At 42.7% G+C, this 14,731-nt stretch overlaps 1 protein-coding gene across 1 annotated transcript; it reads right to left on the bottom strand.

Annotated features, from left to right (window-relative positions):
* Nucleotides 1-1,085: 1,085 nt before the first annotated feature.
* LOC104013870 (opsin-VA) lies at nt 1,086-12,572 on the bottom strand. Its single transcript, XM_009466413.2, has 5 exons — nt 12,212-12,572; nt 10,458-10,668; nt 9,733-9,850; nt 4,309-4,548; nt 1,086-3,137 (listed from the first exon to the last, which is right to left on the bottom strand). Exons 1-5 carry the CDS (start codon nt 12,570-12,572, stop codon nt 2,907-2,909), a joined length of 1,161 nt encoding a protein of 386 aa, XP_009464688.2. The 3' UTR covers nt 1,086-2,906.
* Nucleotides 12,573-14,731: the final 2,159 nt, after the last annotated feature.

Genomic DNA, 14,731 nt, shown 5'->3' with positions numbered 1-14,731 from the left:
AAGGACATGTGTTGTAGAAAAGGTCCGGAGAGCTGTCTCATGCTTTTATAAGATGCAAAACAAAGAGCATGATGGGGGTCCTTTGCATTCATAGCTGTCCTAGGAGAACAATGGAAAGGTGGGTAAAGGGGAAAAAGTGTAGGGCCAAAGAGATTGACCACTTAGAGTGTTAAGGGAAAGCTTTACAATAAGGGATAGCTAAAATAAATTGCTGAAGGGATCACATTTTACCTATGCACTTATAAAAGACCTTTTAACAGGAAGATCTTACTGAATAACTCTTGCTATTTGATGAAAAATGTAAACTATCAGCAGTTACCTAAAGCAGGTGTGCATAGTTACCTTTTTTAACACGTTTGTCTTGGATGTCAGACACACTATTGCCTGCAGCAGGCTGCCCTTCCTTGCACCACCAAGCTCCCCTTTGCCTTCAGAAGTGAGGCTTGCAGAGGGTGGGACCCCCCCAGACCCATCCCCGTGAGAGGACTGGTGACAGGGAGGACGAGTGAAGAGCTCATGCTTTCTCCCACATGCTGCTCTCATTGCTGCTTCAGTGTCTAGATTGCCTTCACAGAGCTAAAGCAAAATGAGTCAGAAAGCCAGGGCTACGTGGAAATAAATAGGGGGGCTGAATTATTCTGTACATCCATTGGTGTGAGTGCTGTCAGGGGCCACAAGCAGGAACGGGTGGCCAAGCAGTCGATGTGAGCGTGCCAAGGCCTGAGTAGCTGCAGGGCCACGCTGCCCATGCCTGTCCCTCCACCCCTGGCAGGGAGATACAGCTTTTGTCTCCTCTTGAGCGTGAGAATTGTAAAAAAGTCAGCCTTTGCAAGATACCAGGGTTTCAGCATATGTTTTGTACTGTGTTTCTGTGTCGCCTTTCCCTGATCCACCAACATCCCCATCCGCTGCAGGAATGGCTCGACTTCCAACTCAGCAAGGTACTGCTCTGGGACTAGGTTTGACCACAGATACCTCAGGTAGCCTGTCATTCCTTTTCAGGGCAATATAGTTTTTCGAACTGTAACTTAACAAAATAAAAAGAGAAGAAAAATCTGGTAGAAACAAAATGTCTTTATTCTGTGTAAAGAAATTGTAATTTTTTGATGTAAAACCGAACACTGGACGATTCATCCATATCACATTTCTGTTGCTAAGGTCTGTACAGTATGTAGCTAGCGTAGCTTCTCTATTCTACTATGGAGCAACATTTGTTTCGACTGGCACTGTATTAATGTCTTATCTAGAAATAACGGTTTTCCATACTAAAGCATCTAAATATAGTCAGCCGTTGCCTTTTCTTCTAAAATGCATTCAGTTAAGTATAGATCTTACATAGGATTCAAAATCTGATATGCCAGCTCTTAGCAACATTTCGTAAAATGTTCACCAAAGGCTGTTGAAAACAGAAGCCTGTCTTTATTACGCTCATGGCGTAGTTTGTTTTTGCATGTGCGTAAGTGACATTCTGCTAAAGCTAAGTATATTGCTGCATGTCATTTGTGAATTAAATATATGAGATGGAATACAGCCATGGAAAGCTGGCAATTTCTGTTCTTTTTCACTGTTTACAGGAAGTGTATTTATGTTGCGCTCCTTGCTTCTGATATCAAAGGTATAACAACAAGTTAATGATTTATGCCAGGATCAGTAGCTCAATTAAAAGTAGTGAGGATGTGACGTAGGCAGAAACAGGAATTTAAGGACTGAAGGGAGAGACACAACTGCTCCTCAGAGAACAGCAGCAGGATGGTGCCACTGGCTGCTGCAAGTTGCCTGCTGGGCTAGGATGTTGCTTATGCTTTCTGGAGAGGCAAGACCTAGCTCAGAAGTGAGGAAAGTAAAAATGTGCAAATGGAAATACAGACATCCAACATGCTCTGACATAACGTGGCCCAGCACATACAGAATATTTGCATTCTCTAACCACTGATTTCTGAAAGTTGTAATTGTTAAGAAACAGAAATAATAGTTGTCACCTGGAGCCACATGGTCTCAAGAACATGATAGAACTTAGCTCTGCACAGTGCAGGCACATACAGAGAAAAACTTCTGTCCCACAAAGCTCAGCTTCACTCGAAGCTGTGCTACTGGCCCTTTCTCCAGCATTCCTGCACAGTTGTACTTTCCTATACCCTACTAACTCCTCTTCTAAAGTTTAGTTAATAGAATAGTTCAGTTGGAAGGGACCTACAACGATCATCTAGTCCAAATTAATTTACTTCAAAAGTTGCCATAAGCACAGAAGATTTTCTTGACAAAGAGGGAATGCAGAGAGAGGACATGAACAGCTCTTGATAGGGCTTGTCTTAATAAAATAGTGCTTGGGAGTCTGGATGGCTTGTCCAAGGTGCTGGAGATTTTAGTGGCCCAGATGAGGTTCTCATCAAGGACAGACATAAGTGCAGAAGCCTCTGGCTTTCTCTGCTTTTTTCGTAAAAATACCCAAACAAACCAAAAAGCACTCAGACCTGTTCTCTGGTCTGAACCTCCAGTTGCACACAGCTGTGTGCTATATATTATTTACATGTCCATTAACATACTGAAGCCATGTGCCCCTTCATGTTTTTGTCCAGCTGACCAAGGAAGCGTCATCAGCATAAAACTCTCCTATCCTTACTGTGCTACCTGCCAGCATAGCAACACGGGGCTCCCCGATGTTATTTTCAGGAGAAGACAGGCTGTGGACTGGGAAGAGGAACGCAGTGGAGGAAGGGATTCATCTTATGGCTGGGTGTTTGACTGCAACTACAGAGCCAAGAAACTCTTACACGAACTCAGGAGCCTAGAATCACAAAAGCTGGTGTCCACAGTAGTATCATGTCCCCACTGACAACATTTTTTGTATTAAGTGATGGTAACAAGAACTATGCTGTAGCACTGCATTAATGATCATATCTCCCACCCTACATGGGACAGATTTTGTTTTCTGAAGCTGCCAACTGAGCAAGAGATCGGCAATTTCTATGTTCATCTCCGGTTTTCCTCTTAGAAACGGTGCTACGTACTGCCATAGTGGACATCTCACTGCCTCTTTTGTCCTGGGTTAGCATTGCTCTCTCTGAAGTTGGGTTGATGTTGGACTCTGTGGTTTCTATGGCACTGCAGCTGAACATCTGAATCAGACACTTCCTGAACTAGAAAGTTAAAAAAAAAAAAAGAGATCGATCAAAACACATAAGGAATTTTAAGATATCTCTATAAAGCAGTCAGTGTCTTAGCTAAAACTCTTGGAAGTTTTCTCATGAGTCAGCTGGGAATATAAGGAAATAGCCCCATAAAATATATTTGCCTGTGCCACCATGAAGAACTCTAAAACTGAGAAATAATGACGTTCTTCAAAGACCCAGACTACTGGGAAGTTTTATTGTAAAAAAATATTTTTCCTCTTCTGCTTGTTACTAATCACGCCTAATGGACAGAATTGGTCATTCCTCCAGGCTCATGAGTTGCTTTCATACGCTAACACCCAGCTATTCAAAGATGGTTTGTTTCCATGTTGTTCACGTCCATGAGCAGGGTAAGACTAGCATACATCTGCCACCCACTGGGAGATCAGGGTACTGACCATAGGATGTGAGACAAGCGATAGCTCTCTCTCTGCAGGACTAAATAAATAAATGTGTTCATCACTTCTTATTCAACAGTCACTTTACTATTTTTCTTCTTTCCATTTATATGCTTATACTCTGCTTGATGCCACCACTCTTAGTAGCTACACTCATTGCATAAATCTATTCAAGTTTATTATCATGCCTGTTACCACAGTGCACACACAGCACTGGTCCATCCCCTTGTCAGTTCTTCTTCTCTGCATCCAGTCCTCTGCCCCCATGCCAGAGAAGAAAGCTCCAGGTCCCATAAGCACATGCAATGCTTCTACCCGCCCTGTACAGACAACCACAAATGCAGCATTTCCCCTGACATAAATTCAAGCTATTGAAAACTTCCACCCCACCTCAAAATCAACTCATTGGTGTTGCATTCCTAAAGAATTACAAAAATGTACTGGCACAGTCTTGAAAATAGAATTTTCATACAGAAAACTAACTGATGTTGACTAAGGGCTGATTTTCCTTTATAATACCTAAACCTAATAATTATTAACGTTCATATTTTAATAATGCACAGAGGCTTATGCTATCTTCCAGAAGGTAGATACACAGTGATTTTTTTTTTTTTTAGTTCTAAATGCTGGATATTGCAATGCTGGTTAAGTAACGTGTAGGTAGTTAGAAATAATTCATTATAAAGCAAGACAAAATAACAAAATATGAGTGTTAAAGACACTTTGAGAGCATACGGTACCTGTTTGTTCATAAAGACATAAATAATTGGATTATAAACAGTAGCTGTTTTAGAAAAGAAAGCTGGAATTGCTGCCAGACGAGGATCCAGATCAATGGAGGGGTATGCAGTGACTAGGATAGAAAAGGTGGCGTATGGCATCCAGCAGATTAGAAAGGCAATGATCATAACGACAACCATTCTAGTCACTTGTCTTTCAGGTTTCCTGGTAGTTCCCAGCCTGCCTTGTGTATCTGACACCTTTAAAGAAAAGACAGAACATTCCAGAAAACAAACAACAAGGCCTCCATCCAGTGAATTCAGTGAGCAGGCTCACAATCTGCCATGCTAGAAGGAAAGACCTACTCTTCTTGAGTATGACAGCACATAAGGATGCCGTTAGTGGGCCACAGGCTGTCAATGGTACTGCTGAGGAACGTGAATTACTGTATACTGTCATTATTAACTTTTCCTTTGCTTAAGTATCTTTATGTTTTTACTGTCAAAGTGAGAGCAAAAATCAATTACTAGGGCAATCTATACGTATAAATCTAATTGCAGTCAGGCATGACTGCAGCCAGCAGAGACACTCCCAAGCTAGCTTCAGCCAAGTCATGGGGAGCGAAGCGATGGCACAAGTTTGCTGTCCAGCCTCACAAAAGTTAATCTAGCTCAGGTGACTTCATGGGTGCTGCAGCAGCCCACCCCAAGGCAGTGCAGAAATACCTTTGAATTCCATTTGTGAGAAAAGTAATCCTAATGATTTTAGTCAAATCAGAGACAAGATTTGGCCTCTATTTAGAATGCCAAATAACAGAATGCAATGACCCTCACAGAGTGAGCAACTGGCAGTATCTGATAACAATAAGCTAAAAACATGAAAGAGAAATTAGGACTACGTTTTTGGGTGCTACAACTTGCCATACATCACTAACTTCAACAGAGCTACCTCGGTTTACAGCAGCTCTGGATCTACACGAAGCGTAATAAAGCTATGCTTCTTGGCTTGCAGGAAGGCTGCCTAGAGAACCTTTTGTCTATACTGGTAGCAGCAGTATCCCTCTCCCCCTTTTCTGGTCGTTTTGTGAAATGCATTTGCTGCTGTCCTGACAAACCAGTTTGTGCACAGCAAAATATAATGAAAAGCACAATTCCATAACAAGGCAAATATGAGAAGCAAATACACCTTTGAACCAGCCTTACAGCCAACCAACTTTAATCTTACCTACACAACTGTCTTCTGCAGCAGTTGGCCCAAGTGCAGCATTGTCCTTATGAGATCTTTTTACAAGTCTCAGCAGTTTCAGATTTCTTCCAAGTTCTCATTCAGGCCACTGCCAGGGGCTGGCTTTAAGTAAAAGCACTTGCCTTGGACCACAGACTTTTCTCTGCCAGAAATTTGGAAAGACAGGCTCATGGCTGCTGCAGTCAGCATCAGCAGAGGGGCAATAACCCCTGCAAGGTGGGGCAGGAAGGGAGGCTGAGCTGTGCCTGTCCTCCCACCAGCACCTGAGCCCCAACCGGCTCCCAAGGCTTCACACCAAGCTGGTCTCCCCAGCCCTCTCCTGCTGCCTCTTCTTGGTGCACCTGAGCCCTGGCCAGCCTCCAGCCACCACATCCACCGGGTGTAACAGTTCAGCTTTGGCTAACCTTTTGAGAAGTTTTCAGCCAGCTCCCAATCCGCCACTGCCATTATGGCTACCCACAGTAATTGCAAGAGTTTAACTGAAGGCATGATCGTGACTTAATTACTGAAAAAGAAGGCCTTCTTAGCGAGTCGTAAGCAGATAGCGAGCCTGAATTCAAGCACTTTCTTTTTCATGTAGCCTTCGCAGACAACTACGTGTCCGATATGGGTGTTAAAGACAGCACTTTGCTGTGCAGCCTCCTTGCCATGAGTGAAGTTTAGGCCAGACTAAGCAGCAGTGACCAGGAGGGGCTGTCAAGCTCTGTGGTGCTTTATGGCCTTCACCAGAAGAGCATCTGTGATCTAATGCCACCAGAATTAAAGTGGGATTGGGGCATTTAGCAGGAATGCTCCCACTCATTGATCAGGCAAGCAGCTTAGATAGAAATGTTGATACAGCGATTATGTGATGTCATACAACGTCTTTCTGGGAAACATCCTTGTTTTGTTTCTGATGACTTAGTGAAACGAGGCACTGTTACGTACTGTTAGTTTACATGGGAAGTAACTAATGACAACTCTGTACGGCTCTAGAAAAACCTGATGCCAGGTCTTGCAATAATACATGTTAATAAAGTAAGAATTTTTGGTGTAATATGGCCTTTTAGCTTTCCACAGTAATGTTAGAACTGAATGGAGACATTTTCCCTAATAACCTTTGCACTGCACGCAGATAATTTAACATATTTAGTACTTACACAGGCATAGAAGCACCTCCTGGGGAGAGGGGTGTCCTTACCTCTGTAGAAAGTTGTAATTCATGTAATTTTTTTAACAATAAATACAACAACAACAACAATAATATTAATAATGAATTGTCATCATACCTACAAATTCTTAGGCATCAATGAAGGCTGTGTTAGGTGCTGAGCAAAGCTAAGATATTCCCTGCCAATACATGACATTTCTATAGCATTTTTTTCATATACACTGTGCCTATGGAGAGAGCAGCCCAGCCTCCCTTTCAGCAGCAGTGCCGTCACCTTGGGGAAGAAATACAATATCTCCTGGATTGTGCTTGTGACTGTTTTGTCGTTGTCTCGTATCAGCCTGGCCTTTTCCTCAGCTATGGCTTTTTGTGGATGGCAGTAGATTCCTTTCTCTCTAAATCTGAGAACACGAAACTGATAAGGACCCATGTACTGGTGCTTTATCTTAAAATCAAGGAATACTGCCATAATAATTTATCTCCATTGTAAACTGTTAATTAGATCTTTTCCTGAACATTCATTTCTTCCATTAGTTTTACAGCTGTAGTGAAAGCTACTATCGTCATTGTAAAGCTGGGGTCACGGGGACTGAGGGACCAGCAGACTGGGGTAAGACAAAACAGTGCCAAACTCACACTCAGGCCAAAGTCCGCACTGTGGCAACCATGGGACATGGCAGTCAAAATCCAGGAAGAGGGGTGGTTGGGAACATCAAGACCCCAGTTCTGGTGGTGGGTCTCTCTCTGTTCACCATAGTCAGATTTTTAAAAATTAGCCTAGTTGTGAGATAGAGCCTTATGGCGATTCATTATACATTTACAGAATATATTGCAGCCAGTTAGCTTTTCTACACCAGACTGTTTTAAGCTGTTAAAAGTAATAGAGGCCAATTCGTGCAGTTACATCTCTCTGTAAAAGCCAACAAAAGCCAAAGGCAAGGACTGGCACAAGCCAGAAGGCTATGGGGAAATCATTTGTGATGAGGTGCCCTGAGGCCGCCTCAGCATTTCCCAGCTGTGTGGTCTGTCAGGTCACCGAGCTGCAAGGGGAGTGTGAAACACACCGCTTACCGAGAAGTGTGCTTTGGTTTTTTTAATATTAATGCTATTCTTTCTGGATAACGGAGAGAGGAGTGAGAAAGATAGCCTAGCAAGATCACACCACAGTGGCTGCAGGCCAACGCTGGGACCCACTACCTGGCACAGATCAGTCTTCCAGAAGACATCCTGACCTGACGCAAATGGCAAGACGGACCATGCACTGGCTTCTGCTGTGACTGACGGTGACGTTTTCCTTCATTGTCTCCCTTGTTCCTCATCTCACCTGCTTTGTTTTTAGCTTGCAGCCTCTTAAGTGGCTGCAAGGGAAGGACATAGCCCTTTTCGTGCACCTCCTGAAGCATCCGAGTAGCACATTAGCCACTGCTCTGGCAAACCCATCACAGTGCTGGACGCTTGGCAAGTGGTCTCGTTCCCTTCACATCCCCTCTGTTGGGTTAACATCCCTCCCTTTCATGCCAGGCCACCGGGCCACCCATGGGCTCTCCCTCCCAGGAACAGCCTCCTGGAGGTGGCCCTTTCCCATCCCTGCAGGGCAGGGCCCGTGCCGTGACCACCAGCCCGTGGGAGGGACGCCTGCCACCCGCTGCACATGCCCTCACCAGGGGTGCCCCAGGCAGGAGCTGGAGCCCTGTGAGGTGGCTGGTCTGGGGTGGCTGTCCTCCGCCTCCCAAGCCAAGTGGCAGAGCTCCTTCCCTGGGGAGCGCATTGCCCTCCCGGGCAGCACTGAGAGGGCGGCATCAGCAGCAGGGAGGTCTGCCCCCCCAGCTCTCTCCATTCCTTTTTCACTGCAGGTAGGTTAGGAGAGGGAACAACAAATACTAATAAAAGTTCTGGATATTCCGAATAACAGAATCATAGCTTTACAAGTTATCTTAGGACAGTCTGAGTCATCAACAATGATTTTCTTCAAGCATCTCCACGTCTTGTAATTCATGTCCCCACCCTTGCACCAACAGACACTGTGCTACCTCTCCACGAGCGCTGTGAGCAGCAATGCACCTGTGCTGCAGTTCACATTCAACTTGGGAAACTTCTTGTGTTTAATACTGAAACCAACCTCTCCCAGCCATTTAACCTTTTCTCCCCTAAATGCATCCTGGAGGAAATAAAGAAAAATCTGTTTAGAGGAATCATGATGTCACCTGAAGTATGCATGTTCCAATCTCTATTTTCAAATGAGAAAATAAAATATTTTTTGCATTTCCCTTCTGTTTTGTTTTACTTAGAGACAACAACGCTCAGAATAAATACAAACATTTGACTATCCCAAATACTTTAAAAACATCAGTAAACTGAAGAAATTTACTGAATTTATTACTGAAGCAATAAGACAAGGCAGCTTTGCAGTAAATAGAAATAACAATATTGTCCCAAAATCCGGTACCAAATAGGAATTTTCCTATTTTATTGTCTTCTTTTTCACTTTTTGCAGATTCTCTTTTGGATCAAGTCAACATAATCATTAAATAAAATTCAAAAGCATTTCTCAAGTCTTTTAAATTTTTCTGGACAATCTAGTATTTTATTTACTAAACAGCATTACATTGTTTACAAATGCTACATCTTATTCTGCATGTGTTACAGAATATTAGCCATCACTCTTAAAATTTTAAGCTAAATTCTGATTTGCCTGGTTTGAGTCTTAAGAAACGTCACTGAATTGAAGTACAATTGTAAATAAACCAATGTTGGGTCACTCAGTTTCTTTATTTACAAGGCAGACATTCTTTCATTTGTATGATGTTTGGTTCACGAGATGTACCGATAAGTGATGCAAACTGCACACGTTGAAAAATCTTTTCTAACCGTAGCATGAATTTCTGTGTGCAGGGATAATTATATAACAAGGGATGGTAAGTGAGAGCACTTGCTGCCTGGAATTTTGATCTGCTTCTGTCTGATCTTTATAAAAAAATCGAACACAAAAATTCCAAATGTTTGCATACATAAGCATTTAAAAAGTTTACTTACAAGTGCTTCTTCTTACCTTCCTTAGCTTCTGCATCAGTTTTCCATAGGATACCAAAATCACCAATAAAGGCACTATAAAGCAGGTAGTGAAGAATGCAATAATGTACGTATGGTCGATATAAGCTCCTGAGTACCTGTATAAAACACAAAATACGATTGCGTATGTATCACTAACGTGTGTTCTTATTATTTTCTTGAAATATTAATTTTGCTCTTCAAAGCTGTCACTAGTTTTTTGTCGACTATTTTTACTCAAAGTGTCCCTTTACAACTTTAGTCATATCGCCAGCTGGAGCCCTGGGCCACCTCCCTGGCCATGGGCTAGCACAGGATCCTATGACCATAGGATCGTAGGCACAGTGGGACAGTTCAGGCGGGAAAGGACGTGTAGTCCAACCTCCTGCTCAAAGTGCAGTCAGCTATGGGGTCAGACCAGGTTGCTCAGGGTTTTGTCCAGTCTTCTGAAAAATCTGTCTCTTTGTCCTCTTTGAATCCTGACAGAAAGCACCAGGTATAGGATGGTTATTTTCATTAGAGACTGAAGCTCCTCCCTGGAGCTTCCCTTTTTTTTTTTTTTAAAATCTGTTCTTGGCAAATTTTGCTCAGTTTTGTTACAACTTTCTTTTTCCATTTTTGCAGAGATGTACACCATCTTTAAACCTTTCCTTTAAATTCTTGCCCCTGAGACATCCTGAGCTGCAAGTTACATTTCTTTACCGTACTCTTCAAGAGTGGCCTTACCAGTTGGGCTCACAAGTAGTTCCAATCTTACTGGTGGTGTAACTGCTCCAACCCATTGTCGGTGGAATGGTCCAAATGAAGGAAAATGTCCACACAAAGGCAATACCTAGGCCTGCATGCTTCCCCCTCAAGCGCATATTTCCCAATGGGCGGCAGATCACAACATACCGCTCAAAAGCCAACAGAGCAAGAGACCAGAGAGCAACAATGCCTATAGTAAGAAAACACAGTCAGCATCAAAAATGGGGTAGATTCAGTGAAAAGCAAACACCATCTCACATTAGAGAACCACAGAATTGTTTAGGTTGAAAGGCATCTCTGGAGGTCATCTAGTTCAACACCCCACCCCCCCAACTCAAGCACGGTCCACACAGCAGCTTGTCCAGGACCAAGTCCAGCTGGGTTTTGAGTATCTCCACAGGTGGAAACTCCACAACCACTCTGGGCAACCTGTTCCAGTGTTTGACCATCCACCACATCAGGCACCTTTTCCATCAACCCAAGTTGTGAAAGGATGTGCAATTTATGTGCATTATTCTGATATTTTTTAAGAGCAAAGATTTTCATATTTGTCTAGTTTGTCAGTCCACAGCGTAATGACTACAAAACCAAGCAGCTAACTGGGCCATTTAACTGACGAAGGCTTTTTTTTTCCTTTGGTTCTACTCTGAAAAGATGCAAATTATGTGTAGCTTCCAAATTAACAAATTAAGATATATCTTCAAAAACGCTATCTTTGCAAGAAATGTCATATTTCAGACCGTCATAAAACTCTCACCTACAGACAGCTGCCCACAACATCAAATTATCAGTTTAATAGGCGCATATCACCCGCTTGGCCACCAAAATCTTGAAATAGCCCGATCCTTCTCCATGGGACACGGCTTACATGCCAGAAACTGATTTAGTAGCATTGTCCCTCACCGACATTCCCTCTGTATAGCTTAACCAGGCTGAGAGGAACTGTGGGACTCCTTTTCAGGCTGAGGATCATCAGTGTGTTTGATTTAGAGCAGTGACAAGCGTTAGAAGGCTGTGTTTACGATGCAGCTTCAGAGACAGGAACGGTGAGGCAGGAATGAAAGTCTACCTCAAGGAAGTAGATGTCCCATTTTAAACTAATTTCCCATTCATTCTGCAGAGGTGTATTTACACAGGGAACTACGTGGTGAGGATTCTCCCTTTTAGAGTACTTCTAATACTTTTCGAGTAGTTAGTAAAACAAAGCCAAGAAAAAGAATCACAAAAAGATGTAGCTGTGAGGGGTGACTGTCACAGGTGTGTCACGGTTCCTTGCAACCACCGGTGCGTAGCTAACATATGATGTTTCTATGCCCTGATATTTTCCACAGTTTAAGACCAGCCACCCACTCTTTTTCTCTCTCTTGTTTATCTGTATATGCACACACCTAAATACAAACCTTGAAAATAGTTACACATAGTGAATTTTTTTCTGACATTGTTTTACCAAAAACCCCACAACACTGTTATTCTATTAGCAAGCTTTTTCTCATTATATTAAACATATTCAGTGATCAGTATACATGCGACAAGCCACTGATATATGACAGAGATGGCGATACATGTTATTCACTCACACCTGAGATCCACTACAGAAGAGACATAACTGGGGAAAGAAGCAGTGAGTGCAGAGGCATGCAGTCAGTGACGGGAAGCTGCCGGGATCGCTAGCAGAATACACTGAAGGAAACTGAAGGAAAAGGACACACAACTACAAACAAAATCAAGCTTACCAAAAAATGTGACAGCAAATCCTTCCAGTACACAAGCCCAGTATCCCATATAGAAATAACCTTTCAGATTGGTTAAAAAGCTGATGGTGCCACCAGTCAGTGAGACGAGGAAATCGGCCACAGACAAATTGACTATAACGTAATTGACAGGTTGTCTCAATTGCTTGAACTTCAGAGTCACCAGGATTACAGCCAGGTTCTCAGCAAGCGACAGGGAGGTCACCGCCAACATTACTGCTGCCAGGAGCCTGAAGTGCCAGGGCTGGACGGAGTCCAAGGGACGACGGAAGGGATCCCACCTGGCAGGACCAGAGGAACTGGACAGCAGCGACTCATTTTCAGGTGCTCTGAATGCATCCATTTTTTCTCTCTCTCTAGCAAAAATAATATTGTATAATACTGGAGTTTCTAATCTGTAAATAATATTCAGGATTAAAAGGAGAAATTTGCTGTCTCCAACAGCAGTGTGAACAAATTCTCCATGCTTCTGCTTTCCAGTAATAGTCCAGGAAACAAAGTTTTGGTCAGAGGAAAGTTTAGTGGTGTGCAGCGACTGTGGGAACAGGGATGAGTGAGAAAATCTCTCACAGCAACTTCTGCCCCTCTGCCGGTGGTCTGCCGCCGCTCTCCTGCTGGAGCTGTGCCTTCATCTGTAATAAACCCCAGCTACAGCAGCTGCGGGTTCCCTCCTTCTGCAGCAGCCAACAGCAGTGCTGAAATATCCCTCAGATCATCCCTATTCCGTGGGGAAAAATGAAGCGTTTGCTTGGATCCCTCCCTGACCTTTAGGACTGTAAAAATGAAGCTTCCCTTTTGTTAATAGCGAGGGTGCAGTGGTCTTCGCCCTGCCCTGCCCGGCTGGGCGCACAGCAGGGGGAGGCTCCCACCCGGCTCCTTTGCCTGGAGGAGGGCAGCCCTGAAAAGCTTGACCCTGGACTACCACAGCAGCTGGAAGCGGGGCAGTCAGCCTGCTCTGTAAAAGCCCCTGCCCACCCCTCAGCCTAGCTTACAGCCTCAGAACTGAAGCTCCAAATTAATAAGTTTTCTATGTTATTCAGTGGAATTTCAGTTTCTATCAGAGACGGTATAGATGTTATCCCTGATGAAGGCATAATGATTGTAACGGCAGCTTTAGTACTAAAAACTAGAAGATGCACAAAAATATTTTTAAGATAGTGTTTGCAAACACATGAAAAGAAATAAAATCAGTACAGCATGACGACAGTGGGAAAATTAATAGCTAGTCCTATATTTCTGACAAAAATGACTGGATGTATCTGAATTCTTTAATAATCATTAGCAGTTAGGGTTACTTGTGTTCGTTTTCCAAGATAAGTACCTCAGTCATCTCTGCACCCTAACAAGACACAATACTCTGATATTCCACTAGTCCCATGCTAAAGGGCTGCCAGTAATTATTCCACAAATTAAGCTGGATACCCCAAGAATACAGAAATCATTCAGCTGTGTTGCAAGCGAGATAATTCTTGGGGATCGTAATTGTTAATCAGAGCCTCAGAATATTAACCAGAGTCAAAACTACAAAAGCAATGCACTTCCCATCTTGGAGAGTGCACACTTTGGACGCACACCATATACAACACGTGAATCAACAAACAGGAGCTGGAGTGAGAGTGTACATGAGTAACCCTACCTGTCCATACAGTCCCTTAAGTTTATATTTGCTTTGGTTTGTACATGAAACACTCTGTTAACAAAGGTTAAAATCTTTTGGTATGCGGGAATGGAATCAAAAGGATTTCTGGACACTGGCAGAAAGAGTTATGCATCAGAACATTTCAGAATATTTTGAACCAAAAAAAAAACCCAATCCCCCTACTTACCATAACCAAAATAACAAAGATATTTTTAAATTATTAGTATATACTCAACTGAAAAGGAAAGAGACAGTGCTTAAGCAGGTTAACTCTAGTAACAAAAATACTCACAAAATAATACTTATTCCACAGGAATATTAAAAAAAGTCCAAGTGTCATAAATAAAAGAAGGATCAACACACAGCAACATTAAAATACCTCCAGCCAGTCCTTGTACAGCATGATTCAGTAGAGTTCCACTGCCTGCAAACTACAGCAGAAGATCTGGACCACAGCTTTAAAATCAAGTTTGAATATTACAGTGTTTGAAATTATACATGATTTTAAATTCTTGTGGGTGTCAGAACAGAACTAGAACTCTGAATTTAGCACACGACAGAGAAGGTAATATCCAGACTTCTCTAAGGTACAAATCTATCGACTGTACAATGACACCCCTTTAAAGAATGGATAACTATTGTTTCCAGTTATTTTGTTGTTGGTTTATGCTGTCATATTGTTCAAGTTGTTTGTATGAGTTAAGATTTTGGTTACAGTTTAAATGCATTCTCTTTTCTTTATCTTGTGCTTCCTCTTTGTTTAGAATCCTTTACAAATATTCCTATACTGTCTTGGTTGCCTGTTTTACTTGGTTTTCTTCTTCAGCGGGTCAACTTTACCACGGAAAGTGATTCTCTGCGAC

The sequence above is a fragment of the Nipponia nippon genome, unplaced genomic scaffold (assembly GCF_047370975.1).
Source record: "Nipponia nippon isolate SJK-2023a ecotype South Korea unplaced genomic scaffold, ASM4737097v1 scaffold_3, whole genome shotgun sequence".
NCBI classification, from domain to species: domain Eukaryota; kingdom Metazoa; phylum Chordata; class Aves; order Pelecaniformes; family Threskiornithidae; genus Nipponia; species Nipponia nippon.
This window is presented reverse-complemented; position numbering and strand designations above follow the sequence as displayed.

Coding starts and splice junctions, on each gene's coding strand:
- LOC104013870 (XM_009466413.2), bottom strand. CDS start 12,572: ATGGATGCATTCAGAGCACCTGAAAATGAGTCGCTGCTGTCCAGTTCC. Junction 9,851..10,457: donor ACTACTTGTGAGCCCAACTG/GTAAGGCCACTC, acceptor TGTTTTATACAG/GTACTCAGGAGCTTATATCG. Junction 4,549..9,732: donor TGATGCAGAAGCTAAGGAAG/GTAAGAAGAAGC, acceptor TTTTCTTTAAAG/GTGTCAGATACACAAGGCAG.